Source organism: Cynocephalus volans, chromosome X (genome assembly GCF_027409185.1).
Source record: "Cynocephalus volans isolate mCynVol1 chromosome X, mCynVol1.pri, whole genome shotgun sequence".
NCBI lineage: Eukaryota > Metazoa > Chordata > Mammalia > Dermoptera > Cynocephalidae > Cynocephalus > Cynocephalus volans.
In genome coordinates, this window is record NC_084478.1 from 71526357 (window position 1) to 71544734 (window position 18378).

Here is an 18378-nt window from a genome sequence, read left to right on the forward strand (position 1 = left end):
TTACATTGCTTTGATTATTAGCATGGTTGAGAGTCTTTACATGTGCTTAGTGGCTATTCGTATTTTCTATATTGTGAATCACCTGATTATGTCCGTTGCCTGTTTTTCAGTCAGGATTGCTTGTGTTTTATAGTTATTGAACTGCAGAAGCTCTTTGCATTTTGAGGATATTGACCCTGTATTTTTCTTTCTTTTTCAAAAGATGACCAGTAAGGGGATCTTAACCCTTGACTTGGTGTTGTCAGCACCACACTCTCCCAACTGAGCTAACCGGCCATCCCTATATAGGGATCCAAACCCACGGCCTTGGTGTTATCAGCACCACACTCTCTCAAGTGAGCCACATGCCGGCCCTATTACTGTAGAGGGTGCTAACACTAATAAAGCGCATGTATTTCACAGGGCCTTAACCTTTAGCTTAGTAGGGCCACAGCCCTTAGCTGTTAGAAGGACCACAGTCCTTAGATCAGGCTGTAAGTTAGTAGGATCTTTATCTTAGTAAGATCACAGTCCTTAGCTGTTAGAAGAGCCAAAGCCCTTTGGTTTAGGCTGTAGCACAGTGGGGCCACAGTCCCTAGTTTTAGCAAGGCCAGAGCCTTGTAGTTTGAGGAAGAACCTAACCTTTTAGTAATGCACATAGAAATGCTAAGTTTGGGAAAAAACAGAAAACTTTTACAGGACTAAAAAGTCTCTGGTGTGGGTTTGAGAATTGCAACACAGCATAAGTGCTTGCTCTAAGGGCAGATGCCCTTGGTGCAGCTAAACCTAATTATGGGAAAATATGTGTACTGAAAGCTTCAAGGCTTCTCTGCCAATTAGCTGCTGGTTCCACATTTCACCTTCAACTGCTTCTCTAAGTTTCCTAGGGAACTAAGGGTTGCCATAACAATTACCTCATTGGTTCTTTTGTATGTCACATAGCTTAGTTTTATGACTCCTTTGATGGTAAATAGCTTAAACTATTTTTAAGTTGCACATGCTTTAATGAAAATTGTTATGTAGTCAGTTTGATTATGTTTTCTCTATGACTGATTAACCACCTGTGTTCTTTTCTGTAACTTTGCCTGCACAGTAAAAAACCGAGAAAAGCCCTGATTTGAGGTCATTTCCTAGGAATTCCTTCTCTCTTGAAGAAGTCGTCTCCTGGGATTTAACCTCTTCGGGCCTCTCACTGCTCTGGAAAAATGGGCTTTGAGTAATCCTTTGCGTCTCCGTCTCAGTCACCCCGAGGGAGAGGTGACACTAAACCCTGTATTTTTCATATATGTTACTTTTTTTTTTTTTTTTTTTTTTTGGTAGCTGGTTGGTAAGGGGATCCAAGCCTTTGACCTTGGTATTATAACACTGAACTCTACCAGGCTAAGCTAACCAGCTAGCCCTTATGTTACTTTTTTAAAAACACAAATTTTGTCAGGCCGGCCCATGGCTCACTTGGGAGAGTGTGGTGCTGATAACACCAAGGCCACAGATTCAGATCCCTATATAGGGATGGTCAGTCAGCTCTCATGGGAGAGCGTGGTGCTGACAACACCAAGTCAAGGGTTAAGATCCCCTTACTGGTCATCCTTAAAAACACACACACACACACACACACACACACACACACACACACACACACACACACATTTTGTCATGTCACATAACCTCTCATGATTCCCTCATTAACCCAGCAAAAAGTCCTAAGCCTCGAATTCCCTGCCATCCATGACCTAGCCCCTGCACATCACTCCAGCTTCACTTTCTGCCAACTTTCAGAATGCTTTTTCAGTCTTCAGCCCCTCTTGGAAGTATTACTGGGTACAATTAATTCCCTTTTTGTTTTCTCAACCACCCCTCCCCACAGCCTTCTGTATATCTGCAGTCTTAACCACACGCGTAATCCCTGATCTTCCCAACATCTTATATGAGACCCTTGGGGGCAGGGCCTGTAATAGAGTAGGTACTCATTAATGTTTATGGAATGCACAAAAGAATAAATGATTGATTTTGCAAAACTTGGATATAGCCTTCCTTAACTATGGCAAGCAAACACTTTTTTTTTTTTTTTTTTTTTTTTAAAAAGATGACCGGTAAGGGGATCTTAACCCTTGATTTGGTGTTGTCAGCACCACGCTCACCCAATGAGCTAACCGGCCATCCCTATATGGGATCTGAACCCACGGCCTTGGTGTTATCAGCACCGCACTCTCCCGAGTGAGCCACGGGCCGGCCCAAGCAAACACTTTCTAAATGTTATGCCTTGTCTGGCTGGTTGGCTCAGTTGGTAGAGCTTGGTGCTGATAACACCAAGATCAAAGATTCAGATCCCTGTACCAGCCAGCCACCAAAAACAAAAAACAAAAAAACAAATAAATGTTACTCCAGATTTTCTATTCAGGATGAAGAAAAGAGAGAAAAAAATGTCTTTTCTCCCATTATATTTTACCACGAAGTTTTGGATCAAGACCAGGGTCGGCTGTCGATGTACATGTCAGGACTGAGTCAGTACCAGGTATGAACCACTGAGAAGGCAAAACTCTCTCAAGGACCTCTGACCTAAACCTATGTAAGCCTGTATTGTGCACACTACCTCAGGTGGCTGCCTCAGGAAGTGGGTATGACTTCAGCCATGGACAGTTTGCCTCACAGGCAGTGGAGCCAGTGGAGAAACCTGGCAGACACCACCTTAACCAAGTGATCCATGTTCACATCATTAGCAATAAGACATGTAAACAACATGAACCCCCGATGTGATGTGATTAGAAAGGCACATCATCTCTGTGACATTCTTGCCAAAAATTCATAACCTCAGTCTAATCATGACAAATCATCAGACAAATCTATATTGAGGGATGTTCTACAAAATAACTGAACTATAATTTTCACAAGTGTTAAAGGTCATGAAAGACTAAGAAAGACTGAGGAACTGTTACAGACTGGAGGAGACAAAAGAGGCATCACAATTATATTGCAATGTCCTAGATTGGATCCTGGGACAGAAAATGGTCTATAGTTTAGTTAATAGTATTGCACCAGTGCTAATGTCCTGATTTTGATGATTACAGTATTGTTATACAAAACGTTTAAGGGAATCTGAATAAAAGATATATGTATAGGAACTCTCTGTCCTATTTTTCAACATTTAAGTCTAAAATTATTTACAAATAAAATTAAAGAATATTATTGTATATTGAAAACCACAGTAACTTTGCCCTTGAGATTCCAGAGCCCATCCCAGAATGCCCAGGGTTTCTAGGCCTGGAAACATGGCCATAAAATTGATTGAATAATAGGCCGCCAATTTTCAAACTACCATACTATTCTGAGCTACCATACTATTCTACTTTCCAAAACATTGTTACTATGTCTCCATTTTATTTAATTATATTTACAGCTTCTCATTTAAAGGCTCTAGCATATTCCTCCATCCAAGAGATGTATTTTAATTCATTTACCCCATCCCCTTCTGTTGATCATTTAAGTGGTCTTCACGCTGTGCCACAATAAATAATACAATGATGAATCTCATAAAAATCGTTTTGCACATCTTCAATGATTTCCTTGGGATGAGTTTGTAGCAGAACTGTAGTGTTCTTTCTTGTGACTATTTGTTTAAGTGTCTGTCTTCTACTCTACAAACTCTTAGAGTCCTACACAAGTGGGATCTGTCTCGTCAATCTTTGAAGCCTTAGGACCTGGCTCTCATGATATGTTTGTTTCGTTTTGTTTCTAAATTAAATATTGTAGAAATACAATATGTTTAATGTCGTTATGCTTTTTAAATATCTGTTTAAATGTCACCGTTTCCCACTGGATTGCGAGCCCCTACAGAGGAAGAGGTCTATTTTATTAATATTTGAATCCAGTGCTTTGTCGAATATTAAAATCTGGCATCAGTAGGCAGCATTTCGTGTCTATTATTTATCATTATACACAACTGGCACTCACTGATTTTTTTTTTTTTTTCTTAATGACTCATTTTATCTACACTTCCCACATCGGTAAGGCACAGTAAGGTGCACACAGTAGGCGATCAATAAATACTTGTCAAACGCCTACACGAAGGAATGAACTCCTGCAAGAATGAATGCACCTTCCATCACTCCTAACTCCCTGAAGAACTACATTTCCCTATATGTTTAGTGGGACGCGCTCCTATGAAGTTTAAAAGGGCGACTTCCTATGGTCCCTAGTCCGCTTTCGCCCCCTAATGCCGCAGTGCTTTATAGGAAAGGTAGTTCTTGCGCTCGTCGGCCCGCCCCTAGCGAACTGAGCCCAAACTAAACTTCCCAGCAAACAGCGCGCCGACCTGAGAAGAAGTGCAAGATGGCGGAGATGGGAGACGGTGTTTTGGAACCAGCGGCAGCTTCCACTGCTCCAGTTTCATTCGGCTTCCTGCGTACGTCTGCCCGGAGGCGGCTGGCGGACCAGGGAGACGTCGCGGAGCCGGCTTCGGAGGAGAAGGATTTCTTGAAGACCGTGGAAAGGAGGGAGCTGCAGAGGTGAAACGCCAGGTCTTTCATCCCTTGGAAATCGGTGCAGTGAGCGCAAGCGGGAGGGCGGAATCTGAGTCGTCTTGGCGACTGTGGCCTGGAAAGCCCGAAACAGCCTGAGGAAATTCGTAGAGGCGAGAAGTCGAGAGTTTGTAGGAGAGACGGGGAAATTGGGCCTGATGGCCGTGGAGATTGAGAAGAGAGGACCTGAGAGGGAGTGTCTTTAGGACTTGGGGACACTGAGGTGTATGCGTTCACAGACAGGGAAAGGAGGGGAGAATGACAGGATCCCTAAGGTCTCAACTGAAGTGGTGGGGCTTCTCCGATATGGGAAATGGGGCGGAGCGGCGGATTCAAGTTGAGGGAGGCCATCATCAACTTTATTAAGAAAGGAAAGTCTGAAGGGCCTAGGGGAGGGACTTTCAGAAGAGAATCAACCCTCCGAGAGGCGGCTATTCTGGAGCCTGGAGGTGAGGAGAGTCTGAGCTGAAGGTGATGATTTGTAGGTCACTGTGGAAGCGGGTCTTGGAATGGACAGAGGGTCCAGGAATGATTCCTCAAAGACAGTAACATTTAAGACTTGTGGGGAATCGGGGAGAGTATCCAAAGGATGCACCATCAGATACATAACAGGAGAGCCAGACAGGAGAACTGAGGGCTTGGTCATGGGGCCGGGGATGAGTTTGGCTCTTGTGTTTTCTCTGAATGAAGGAGTGTGGCTCAGAATGCACTGACACTGCCACTCTCCCAGCCTCACCCCTCTGTGTCCACATCAGTGTGAAGCCTTCAGAAGCCCCCAAGGAACTTGTCATCCCTTTGATCAAGAATGGTCATCACAGGCAGCCACAGGCCGAGCCCCCTGGGCCATCCATGGATACTGAGGCCTTGGTAGATGGGGTGCTGTCCCAGGCTGTGAAGGAGCTCCTTGAGGGTGAGTGACCCCCCCTTCACCATGCCCCAGTGAAAGAAGAAGGGGAAGAAGGTGGAAGGATAGGGTAGGACCTCATTGCTCCCTCCCATTCTTCCTTAGAATCCAAGAAGTCTCAGGAGGAGAGAGAGAATGCAGGTGTCGACCCCACGCTTGCTATCCCCATGATCCAGAAAGGATGCATCCCCAACACGGAAGGGGCAGACAGCGAACCCCAGGCTGAGACAGTGAGCTGGCGCCTTGCCCCCTTTCTTCCCTAGTCTCTTTGCCCTGTCTGCCAGGCTTGCCTCCTTGCACACAGCAGGGAAAGTCTGTGTGTGCGAGAGGCCTGCTGCCTATCCCTTCCTCTTTTCATCCCTTTTGGAAACATTAACAAATGAATCCAGATACTGGGATGTGAAAAAAGTATTTGGATCTGGAATTATCTGAATGAATGAATGAGGAGCAAAGGAAGCAGGAAATGTAAAGGCACTGATGGTAGACACTGCCTGGAGTGAGGAGCACCGAGGAGTCCATTGTGGCTGGAGTGGAATCACTGAGGGGGAGGGGCAGGAGATGAAGTCAGAAAGGAGGGGGCTAGACCAGGCAGGGCCTTGTGAGCCATGGTGAGAACTGTGGCTTTTTCTGTGAGTGAGATAAGAGCCTTGGGCAGTCTCTGAGCAGAGAAGTGACTTATGATTTGACAGGATCCCTCTGGCTGCTGTGAGCAGAACAGATTAGTAAGCAAAGGTGGAAGCAATGTGACCGGTGGTCCAGACTAGAGGTGATGAGGACTCAGACCAGAGTGGTGGGAGTGAGGCCTGGAAGGATAGGGAGGGTTTAGTGAGAGAGGGAAGAGCAGGGTGAGTACTCCTAATGGCAGCAACAGCCCAAGCAGTATCACTATGGCAGGAAAAGAGTGTGGTGTGTGTATGTCAGTGAGGCAACTTGTGATGTGTCTGGAGCAAATATAAAAGATTGAAGGAGTGATGATTGGAGGTGACAACAGGAGAGGTGAGAGATGTGTCCAAGTCTGTTTTGTACTCACAGACCCAACTTTGCACCTCTTCATTCATAAATTTTTTGCAGTGTTTCTTTGAGGTCTAGTTCTACAGCTCCACACCACCCTCTCCTTCTGAACTGTTCTTGTCAGCCTTCAGATGTACTCTGGTTTCTTTCATCTTAAAAAATAAAATAAAAAATACTCTTACTCTTCATCCTGTTCCAGCTTTGACCTCATTTCTCTAATTTTCCCTCCTCCTGGCCTCCTCTTGCAGCCTTGCAGCCTTCCATATCTCAGTTGATTCCATCCATACTTCCTTTCACTCAGCTTAAAAATCTCGGAGTCATCCTTGACTCCCCTCTTTATTTCATGCCCCACATACAATCTGTCAGCACAATCCTATTATCTCCCTTTTCAAAATACATACACATAGAAAAAATAAAAGATAACCAAAAAAAAAAAAAAGAGAGAGAGAGAGAGAGAGAGAAAAACATCCTAATACATCCAGAATCTGACGACTTCTCACTATCACTGCTACCATCACAAGGGACTGCCACCAGCACCTCTCATTTGGATTATTGGAGTAACTTCCTCACCAGTCCCTCTTGTGGCTCCCACCTGACCCAAGGGCCTCTGGCTCCTGCCCAGCTCTCCTGATTAATCTTTTACCCATCCTTCTCTGCCTCCACATCTCTGTTTCAGTCGTGTTGACTTTCCCAATACTCTTCACGCATACCAAGATTTGTCTTGCCTTAGGGCCTTTGCTCTGTTTTCTCTGCTGGGAACACTCTTCATTCTCATATCCTCATGGCTCCCTGTGGCATCTCCTGGTCTCTGCTTAAGTGCCTACTCAGTGGCACTCCCTCTCCATCCCTCTGCATCCCTGTAATCTGCTTTATTTTTCTTCATATAATTTATCACCACCTGACATATCATGTTTTCTGTATTTTATTTATTGTGTGTCCCCACAACTGGAATGTAAGCCCCACAAAGGCAGGGGTTTTTGTCTGTTTTGTTCACTGCTTTCTCCCCAGCACCTAGAACAGTACTTGCCACAGAATAGGTGCTTTACAGATAGTTGTGGAAGGACTGAACATAGAGGAGTAAAGTGAGGGATGGCAAGAGGAAATCAAAATTCCCCCTTGAGCCGACTGGAAAAGAAGCATAGAGGCTCACACAGTGGGTGATAGCAGGTGCACTTCAAACAGGGCCTAGCAGAAGCAAAGCCTGACCTTCCCTCCTCTGCCTGAACCTGTAGGTACCGGAGGAGGCTGATTATGACGCAGTCCCCGTGGAAGCCTATGGGCTGGCCATGCTGCGGGGCATGGGCTGGAAACCTGGCAAGGGCATCGGCCACACCTTCAATCAGTGAGTTCTGGGATGGGGTGAGGGGACAGACAGATGGGGATGTGAACAAGATCCCTGTGGTTATCACTGAGAACCATCCAGGCAAGGAGGGAGGATACGTTATTACAGTAACTAATTCAGTAGCCCCTTCCACTGCTGTTCCAAATTCCTGTTTGCCTTGTAAAACTCCATAATAGGATCTAATTTATGTAAAATTTGCCTCTCTGGGCATCAGTTTCTTCATCTGAAAAATGGGTAACAGTACTGATTTCACAGATCTGTTGTGCAAGTTAAATGAAATTATACAAATAAAGTATGTACAGTAGGCCTTGGCCCTAAGTAAACGTAGACTAAACATTTGCTCTTATCACACAGACTTACAACCCCTTCTTCATAATTGCAAACTCCAAAGAATTCTGAAGACTAAATATTTTTTTCGTATACCATTTGGCCGCCAAACATGACCTGAATTGGCGTTGGGCGTTTTATAGTCTGTTTTTCCTGCTTGGTGTGAATATTCCTATGATTTCCCCTGTAGAAATATTAGTGTATTTGGTTACAGGGATCTGCCTCAGATCCCACCGTAGACACTACATAATAGATGGTATATGCAGCATGTTATTAGGTAGAACCAAAAGAAATTGCCGTTTCTGTAGGTCAAAAACAGTCCTAGTATGAGATTGGAAAGGGTATTCATGAAGATATTTTTGGGGGCTGGCTGTTTAGCTCAGTTGGTTAGAGCACAGTGTTTTGTTTTTTTTTTTTTTTTAAAGATGACCGGTAAGGGGATCTTAACCCTTGACTTGGTGTTGTCAGCACCACGCTCAGCCAGTGAGCAAACCGGCCATCTGTATATGGGATCCGAACCCGGGGCCTTGGTGCTATCAGCACCGCACTCTCCCGAGTGAGCCACGGGCCGGCCCAGAGCACAGTGTTGATAACACGAAGGTCAAAGGTTCAGATCCCCGTACCAGCCAGCCACCAAAAAAGAAGAAGAAAAGAAAATATTGCTGGTGTGGGATTTGGGCAGGGAGGGGAATGAGGCATTAGAGACTGTTACACACCCTACCCGATGATGACCAGTGAACCTATATTCCCCCCTGCAGAGTAGTGAAGCCCTGCATCAACTCACTGAGGCCCAAGGGGTTAGGGCTGGGCGCCAACCTGACCGAGGCCCAGAACTTGGCCCCCACCGGCCCCCACCGCCTGCCAAGTCCAGGTGAAGAGCAAGAGAAGGATAAGGAAGACCAGCCTCAAGGGCTAGTGCCTGGACGAGCTGTGGTGGTCCTTTCTGGCCCTCATCGAGGCCTCTATGGGAAAGTAAGGAACCAAGATATCCTGGGAGCCCCAGACAGGCAGAAGGGAAGGTTAATTTGAGGGTCAGAGGGAGGAAGAATTGGGTCTGGGGTAGAAAGACTGGGACTGCTAGTCTTTCAGGCCTGCCCAGCCTACTGCCTCACTAGGTAACCCAGGACTACTTACTGGGCCTTTCCGAGCCTCAGTTCCCAACTACAAGGGAGAGAATGCCATATAGCACAGTCTCTGTGGTTAAATGCTTAAAGGATGTCTGAGCCCCACAGGCTGCTGAGGGAGGCACAGACACCAGGCCTGGTCCCAGCCCTCAAAGGTCACGTTCTGGTGGGAGTGCCACAAGGGTCAGGCCTTTTGGAAGTAAGGAGTGGACAGCTTTGTCATAGAGATGTGGGTGGATTCCCCTCAACCCCTGCTAACTTCTTGCTCCCAACACTTTAGGTTGAAGGCCTGGATCCTGACAATGTTCGGGTCATGGTTCGTCTGGCAGTGGGGGGCCGTATGGTGACTGTCAGTGAGTACTGCCTGCGGCCTGTTACTCAGAAGGAGTTTGACAAGAACTCTTTGGATCTCAGTGAGTAAGCCCCTTACGTAGCTTGGGAGGGGGGGTATGGGGAGGAGGGAGAAGCATTTCTGGGGTTGGCAGGGCCTGTCTCATGGGGTGGCATTGAGATCTGCAGGGGGGGAGGGGCAGAGTCTGCCTAGCAGGTATGACTTCTGGTCAGAGGTCAGGAGGTGAGAATGGACGTAAGTGGTTTATTCCATTTGATTGAAGAAGGTTGAAATACTACCCCTGGGTCTTTAACCTCTCTCTGAGAGGGAAGAAACAGGTGTAAAAACCAATTCCTACCTTCAGGAGATCTTTGTCTGTTTGGGGTGATGAATCTCTATTTTGCCAGGGAGTGAGACTGCTAGGATTAGGGTGTGACCGAGGAGGAAGGAACTCTAGGCAGGCCGAAGAGCCCAGGCAGAGGCATGTCAGGAGGATGGGGGCAGTTTGACAGATGGGTACAGACAGAGCTCTCCAGGACTCTGGCTCACACTAAGCGGACTCAGGTGAGCACCGTCAGTGTGGGCTGGGGTGGTTGGGAAGGCTTCCTGGAGAAGGCTGAAATAGTTGAGAGGAAAGGGAGAGGCCTTTTAATAGCTGAGGCAAAAGCTTAATGGTGAGAAGGGGCACTTTGGCAGGTGGGAGATGGCCCTAGGTTGAGGTGTGACCTTGGAAGGAAAGGGCAGTGAGACACTGAGGCTCTTTCTTGGTTCTCCCCACACCCTCTTGAACAGGCCAGGTGAGCAAAAGTTCCCCAGGGCAACAGAATGGAACAGCCTCCTCGTCTTGGAAGGCCCTCCAGAATCAGGACCTCCATGTCCAGTGGGAGGACTCAGAGAGGAAGCGGAAACACCTTCCAGACAGGTGAAACCCTGGGCATCTGGGGTTGGGGAAGAGGGCATGGGTGCACGCAGGCTTGAGCAGTCAGAGCAGGCTTCCAGGGCAAGGCAGGCTTGTAGAAGGAACTAGGAACAGCATTATGGGTGGGTTTCACAGCATAGGCAAAGGGAGGGCAACTAGAAAGTGCGTCTGATGAAGAGCTAAGCCTGGTGCTGACCCCCTCTCCACAGACAGTATGGGCCTCCAGCAAAGAGTGAAAAAGCAGCCTCCAAGAGTCAGCACTGGTTGCACAGGGACCTGCGTGTGCGGTTTGTGGACAAGCTGTACAAAGGCGGCCAGTATTACAATACCAAGGTAGGAACCCCGCAGCCTGGGTCCCCTTCCTCCCCCAGGGAGTGGGCCCCCTTAACTCTCTAACATCTCACATCACCTGACCTGTCTCCCCAGATGACAATTGAGGATGTCCTGAGCCCAGATACCTGTGTGTGTCGAACAGATGAAGGCCGAGTCCTGGAAGGTGAGTCTGAGTGATGGCACCCTTATTGTCCTGGAGGCTGATGGAGAAGGGTGTCTGAGGCCAAGAGCCTGGCCCTGGCAAGGCTGGGAGATTGAGCAGGGTTTAGATTCTTTGCAAAGCCCAGCATCCTCTTGCAGAACATTAGATGCTTCCATGGTGGTGATTATCTGAGCCCCACTCTCGCCATCTGTCAAATTACATGGAAGCTGCTATTTCTCTCTCTTGTGACTGGCACCTTGATGGGGGGAGGCATATTGGGGCATATTGAGCTCCCATTGCAGGGCAGGACTTACAACATGCCCACCACCACTGTATGTAAATGCTCCCTTAATTACAGGCATCTCTGTGAACTGCTCCTTAGGTTTCCTGGTCTGTGGAAACTCCATCTGTCAGGAGGGTGTAGAGTAGCTCCAGGGAATACAGGACAGGCCTCTCTGACAGGACCCTGGCTGGGCTGGCCCTTGCTTCAGGCCTCACTCCCCTCTTCCTCATCTGCAGGCCTGAGGGAAGACATGCTGGAGACCCTGGTTCCCAAGGTGGAAGGCAACCGTGTGATGGTGGTGCTAGGGCCACAGGCTGGAAGGGTGAGTCCCAAACCTGGAAGTGGAGGGTTGGGGGTCATCCATGGGATATCCCAGGGTCAGGGCTGGCCTTGCTGAGTCTACCCCACCCCTGCTCCAGATGGGACACCTGCTGGGCCGGGACAGAGCACGGAGCCGGGCTTTGGTGCAACTGCAGAGAGAGAACCAGCTGGTGGAGCTTCACTATGATGCTGTCTGCCAGTACATGGGCCCCAGTGACACAGACGAAGACTGACCCATGGGACCACTCCCACCCCCAGGCTGTTACCAGTTCTGTACTGTATGAAAAAGTTGCCTTCAAGAAATGGGAAGATAATTACTCCATCCTCTGCTTGCAGCATAGTCCCGGGACAGGAACAGAGAAATGGATGGACGGACCAGAAGGGAGGCTAAAAACAAACCCAATATTTATCAGGATTTAGTGTATAATAAAAACTACTTCAAATACTTAGTAGAAGGGCCAGCCCGTGGCTCACTCGGGAGAGCATGGTGCTGACAACACCAAGTCGAGGGTTAAGATCCCCTTACCGGTCATCTTTAAAAAAAAAAAAAAACTTAGTAGCAGGATGACATCATAAGTGGGGTCCTGAACTGACTGAGGTGGGAACCATTTTATTTTCAGCCTCACCTCCCTGTTGTGTTCAGGTGCGGGACAAGTTAAAAGACTTACTAGATAGATCACGAGCTAACTCTTGGAATATAGAAACTATGAAATCTGACTCCTGCACTGATGCTGTGGAATCTGGAATGCCGCCACATCTCTGAACAACTTCCTGAGTGAGAACTCTAGCATCGGGACCTGCTTTCACTCTTGGTCCAGAGCAGACCCCCAGAGAATATCTTGAGCCGATCTGGGAGTTGAGAGGAATGGAGGCTTCTTCCCACAAGTGGGATGCATTAGCTCTAATTTTCAAAGAAGCCAGTTCATTTCTGGGCCCCATTTTAGTCCCACAACTTTGGCTTAGAGATAAAAAGTTTTGTCTGTCTCTGATAGAATTTCTCTGGTTGCGCCAGGTAACTATATTCTTAAAAAGGTTGTTGTGAGAGAATCCTCAAACGTTTTCCTGTTTAATGACCTGAGATATAAAATCAATGAGGAAAGTCAGAGCTTTAGACACATTTTTTTCTAAATAATCCCTACTATGGTTTGAATGTGTCCCCCTAAAGTTTGTGTTGGAAACTTGGTCCCCAGTGCAGCAGTGTTGAGAGGTGGGACCTTTGGGGGGTGATTGGGTCATGAAGGCTCTGTCCTCATGAATGGATTAATGGGTTATCAAGGGAGGGGGTTAGTTATCATGAGAGTGGGTCTAAGAGGCAGTTTGGCCATCTCTCATGAGCCCCCTCACCGTGTGGTGCCCTGTACTACCTTGGGATTCTGCAGAGTCCCCACCAGCAAGAAGGCCCTCACCAGATGCACCCCCTTGACTATGGACTTCCTAGCTTCCAGAACTGTAAGAAATAAATTTATTTTCTTTATAAATTACTGAGTCTCAGGTATTCAGTTACAGCAACAGAAAATGGACTGAGACAATGCCCAGTCACTAAGTCATTGGTACAATAACTGGTATTGAAGTAAGATCAAGGCCACTGGTATAAACTCCAGATAGGTCAGAACATGGCACAATGCTGGAGAATTGAAACACTTACCCCTAGAGCAGGATAACAAAAGTAAATTGCTCCTGCCAAGCAGAGGCAAACTATAGCCAAAACGAACAGGTATAGAAAAACAAAGAGTTGCCCAGATCAATGTCCATGTGTCCAGTAAAGAATGATTTAGAAAAACCTTCCAAAATAATAACCAGGATATGAAGTACACTTGCCACAGATCAATTTAATTTATCATCCCTAATTAATTCCAGAATTCATCTGTTTTCAAGATTGGCCAAACAGGATCGTTAAGGCAGACAGTGGAGTGCAAACCTCCACCCCCAGTTCCTGCAGTTCTCCGGTACTTCAGTCATAACTGGGATTGCAAAACACCACCCTCAGAATTCCAGGCTGGGTTGTATTTTTATTCTTGGGGGAGGTTCCCAACTTCACGCTGGGTAGTCAGCTTCTTACAGTGTATGTACTTCACCCAGTTAGGAAGGCCTTTTCCTTCCTCCAAATCATAATAAACCAGTCTTGGAAACACCCTCTAGAAGGACTAAAAGCTCCCCAGGGGATGGCGCTGGTACTCTGTGTCTGCCCTGAAACATGCCATAACCTGGCCATTAAGACATTCCCTCCATCTCCATGAGCTACAATACTAAAATAGATCTTTCATCAGCTTCAGATTTCCTGGAATTAATGTTTTCCCCAAGCTTGCTTTTGAAAATGGGGACTGAAGTTCTTGAATATGGCCCTTTGTCCAGAACACCTAACCCCGGGCAGAGTGCCTGGTCTCCCCTGACAGACCACTGGGACTTTTTGTGCTTTGCCTTGAGAGGAGCCCTCTTGGTCCCTCATTTTGAGGACAGGGCTCCTTAGATTCAGAAAAATGTGGACAATATAAGGAGGCTTTCCCAATATGCCCCTTGTTCACTGTGCACAAAGACTTGTTTCAAAAGACCCTTTACATCTGTGCAGTTTTCCCTCGGCTTGCTGCCTGGCCTTTGCCTGCTGCCAAGGTTGCTCCGGTGGCAGCAGTTTCTGCAGCAACAGCTTCTGTGAGCCCATGAATTCTCCCCAGGCCACTCACAAGCTGGGACTGTGACCTGTACAATTTGTCCAGACTGGCTTCTTCCACATCACAGGGACTGAACAAGATGTGGGTAAAAAAAATACTTGCCTCTTGCCAAGTCTCCAGAAGTTTCCCTGGCAGGGTGCTGCCTCCATTAAAAACTGCTCAGACACAGAGCCTTGAATTTGTGGCAGCATACTCAAGAAGCAGCTTCTTTGCCTTTCAGAGAGAAGTCAATTATTTGGGTGATTGGGGCTGCTGGGACTGAGCTTGGTGGCAGATGTGTACAGGTAGATTCTCTTTTCTGACATTCCTTTCTCAGCAGGGGGATGCTCCCCTCCACCCCCACGCTGGAGCCTCTTCACCTCCATGTCTGTAGTACCACACACAGGGATAAAGTATCTAACAACTTGTAAAGCTATACAAGGGGGGTGGGTCTTCACTGAGTGCCCCTATTGCCCCAATTCATTCAACAAACACCTACTGAGCCTCTTCTGTATGCCAGGTACTGTCCTGCTTGCTAGGGATACAGTAGGGAGTAAGTCATTCATTCAACAATTATCAAGTCCCCACTATATGCCAGGCATGATTATATGTACTAGGGATTTAGCCACAAGCAAACCAATCACAGATCCTTACCCTTGTGGAGCTGACGTTCCAGTGGGGCTGAGAGACAATGAGCAATAACTACAAGAAGTAAACTATTAGTGCCCTTATAAAAGACCCCAAGAGCTGGTCCATGGCTCACTCGGGAGACTGCAGTGCTGATAACACCAGGGCCATGGGTTCAGGTCCTATATAGGGATGGGCAGTTCGCTCACTGGCTGAGCGTGGTGCTGACAACACCAAGCTAAGGGTTAAGATCCCCTTACTGGTCATCTTTTTAAAAAATAAATAAATAAATAAATAAAAGGGACCCCAGATAGCTCTGTAGCCCTCTTTTGCCCATGTGAGGATACAAGAAGACAGTAGTCTACAACCAAAACAGTATCTTGTTCTCTTGTTTTTGAACTTTTTAAAAATATGTGTCTTAGTCCATTTTGTGCTGCTATAACAGAATACCTGAAACTGGGAAATTTATAAAGAACAGAGATTTATTTCCCACAGTTCTTTTTTTTTTTTTTTTTAAAGATGACCGGTAAGAAGATCTTAACCCTTGACTTGGTGTTGTCAGCACCACACTCTCCCAAATGAGCTAACCGGCCATCCCTATATATGGATCCGAACCCGCGGCCTTGGTGTTAGCACCACACTCTAGCTGAGCCATGGGCCAGCCCCATTTCTCACAGTTCTAAAGACTGCGAAGTCCAAGATCAAGGTGCCAGCATCTGGTGAGGGTCTTCTTTCTGCGTCCTCACATGATGGAGGGCAAGAGGGTGAGAGAGAGCCAGAGAGGGAGCCAAAGTTGTCCTTTTATAAGGAACCCATTCCAGCAATAATAGTGTTAACTCATTCATGAGGGCAGAGCCCTCATGGCCTAATCACTTCTGAAAGGTCCCACCTCTTAATACTGTTACAATGGCAATTAAATTTCAACATGAATTTGGGAGGGGACAAACATTGAAGCCATAGCAGTATGTAATCTTCAGAGATTTGCTTTCTCCCCACTCAACATTCTACTTTTATTTTTTTTAAATTTTTATTTTATTTTATTTTTTGTCCTTTTCATGACCGGCACTCAGCCAGTGAGTGCACCGGCCATTCCTATATAGGATCCGAACCCGCGGTGGGAGCGTCACCGCGCTCCCAGTGCCGCACCCTCCCGAGTGCACCAGGGGCTTGGCCCAACATTCTACTTTTAACACTCATGTAGCACTTAATGTGTATGCCAGGCACTGTTATGACTCTTTTGCATTTAAAATACTTTCTGTCATTTAAATCCCATTACAGCTGGTGGGGTACATACCATTACTATGTCCATTTTACAGATGAGGGAACCGAGGCACAGAGTGGTTTAATGACTTGCCCAATAGTCCCAGCTAGCAAGTGGAGAACCCGATTGCCGGCCCAGCAGGCCGGCAGGCTGGGTCTGGCATGTGCACTCTTCTCCCTGTTTTTCACACCTTCTCTCCCATCTGTTCCTCTTTCTATGATTCACATTGGCCTCTAGCAAGTTGTTCATTTCCACTGCTACAGAGTATTCTGTGGTATATACGTGTAACTTGTTTATCCACAGGCTCCTATTACCAAGACATTCGGGTTCTTTCTGGCTCTTGCTGGTAGGAGCAAGGTCACGGTGTCCACTCCTGTGCACACCTCCTGGTCAACATATAGCTTGTCCAGATAATGCCAGAGGGTTTCCCCAAGTAAATACTAGCTCAGTCCCCACGCCTCCCTGGGCCTCCATTTCCCCATCTATGAGGTAGGTCATGCGGGGACATGAAGCTCTCAGGCACAGGGACAGCAGCTTTGGAGAGTTGGGCAGGTCTGGGTTTTGATTGACATTCCCAGGTACCTGAAAGGGAAACAGCATGTCTCCAGGTGGGACCCCCAGTCCTGCCTGGAAACCTCTGTGGCTATCCCACACCCGCAAGTTCAAAGCCTCTCTCCTAAATCTAGGCTTGAAGCCCTTCTGGTGTGGCAATTCCAACCTCCCTCTCTCCTTCCCCTCACAACACAGCTTATGGGGCCACCAACCCAGCAGGCTACTTCATATGTCCAGGCCTAGAGCGCCTTCTAATGTGTTGATTAGGGCAAACCCCTTCCTGGCCTTAAAAAGCCATTACATTCGTTCATTTGAACGCTGCTCGTTGAGTGCTGTGTGAAAAGCACATCTTCAGTACCTGGCACAAACTAGACACTCAAAAATGTGTATTGAGGGCCGGCCCGTGGCTCACTCGGTAGAGTGCGGTGCTGATAACACCAAGGCCCCGGGTTCGGATCCCATATACGGATGGCCGGTTTGCTCACTGGCTGAGCGTGGTGCTGACAACACCAAGTCGAGGGTTAAGATCCCCTTACCGGTCATCTTTAGAAAAAAAAAAAAAATGTGTATTGAAGGGACGAATGAGGGACTAATAATAATGTCTAATTTGATTTAGTGACTTCTGAGAATTTTCTAAGTGCCTTACATTTCTTAACTCATTTAACGCTCACAGATGACGCCATGAGGTAAACAGTACTGTTATCCCCATTTTACTGACGGGGAAGCTGAGGCCCTGAGAAGCTTAGGTAACTTGCCCAAGGTCACGCAGCTTGTGAGTGGAGGAGCTGAGGCCAATTATGTGAGAAATGGTTCCTAAATTGTTAGGTGCCGCATGAGGGCCAAGATAAAATTCTTCTCTTCCTTCTCTATGTCTTCTGTTCTTCTGCTCCTTCTTTCTCTGCCCCCAGCTCTGTCCCCTTTAACTAACTCTACATCAGGAGACGCTAAACCTCTGCTACATTTGCTGGTTGCTTCTTAAATTAACATTTAAAAGTAGTATATTTCCTGTTCTTCTAAGTAGCAGACCGGCTTAAAACTATGTTTTTCTTACATAAAAAACCTAAAGCAGATTTTTGTTATTTAAGTCCATAATAGAATGAGTTTTCCCATTCTGTAATATAGTGATTTACTCATCATTTTTCATATCATTTTTCATATTATTCATATTACCATCCTGACATGACATTCCTGTATGTTACAAGTCTTGGTGGTGCAGGGCTTTCCCCCAGCATCGGTCTCCCACCCATTTAATGCCAAAGCACCCCCATCGTGACAATCAAAATCTGCCTGCCAGGAATTCCCAAACGCGCCCCCAGAGGAGGCAGGAACAGGACCCTTGTCTGTCTTGATCATTGTGGTGTCCCCACTACCTAGCACAAGACCTGCGTGCAATAAACCAATAATTGTACCGTCTAGACATCCATGCTGTAACTTACTGCCCTCTTCCTACGAGGATTCCCTGTCCTCTCTTCACGCCCCCTGCCTGGGGAAAGGGGGAAGAAAAACAACTCAGGGCGCACAGAGCCCCCCCTTCCACAGTGGTGTCTACACTGTTCACAGAAGCTATGGGAAAATGGGTGCTTTAGGGCCCCTCAGTCCTGGTGGAGAGAGATGAGGACAGGGTGAGCAGAGACGTGTAGAGACGAGAACGGTTCAATGGGTGAACCACAGTCTGGAGCCCAGCAGCCTGGCTCTGGCGCTGGCTCTGACACTTCTATGTTGTCTGTGACCCCAGGGCTGACCGCTCCCCCCGTCTGTGGGAC

At 47.1% G+C, this 18378-nt stretch overlaps 1 protein-coding gene and 1 non-coding gene across 2 annotated transcripts; one reads left to right on the top strand and one right to left on the bottom strand.

Moving 5' to 3' along the window:
• Window positions 1-203: 203 nt before the first annotated feature.
• On the bottom strand, window positions 204-276 carry TRNAV-GAC (transfer RNA valine (anticodon GAC)). The gene has a single exon. It is a non-coding gene; the product is annotated as a tRNA-Val (tRNA).
• A 4028-nt stretch (window positions 277-4304) lies between these two features.
• GPKOW (G-patch domain and KOW motifs) lies at window positions 4305-13011 on the top strand. Its single transcript, XM_063083728.1, has 11 exons — window positions 4305-4481; window positions 5249-5403; window positions 5503-5627; window positions 7641-7750; window positions 8836-9049; window positions 9482-9614; window positions 10325-10454; window positions 10661-10784; window positions 10878-10947; window positions 11446-11531; window positions 11629-13011. The coding sequence occupies exons 1-11, from the start codon at window positions 4306-4308 to the stop codon at window positions 11761-11763; spliced, it is 1458 nt and encodes a 485-aa protein (XP_062939798.1). The 5' UTR covers window position 4305; the 3' UTR covers window positions 11764-13011.
• The last annotated feature ends 5367 nt before the right edge of the window (window positions 13012-18378 follow it).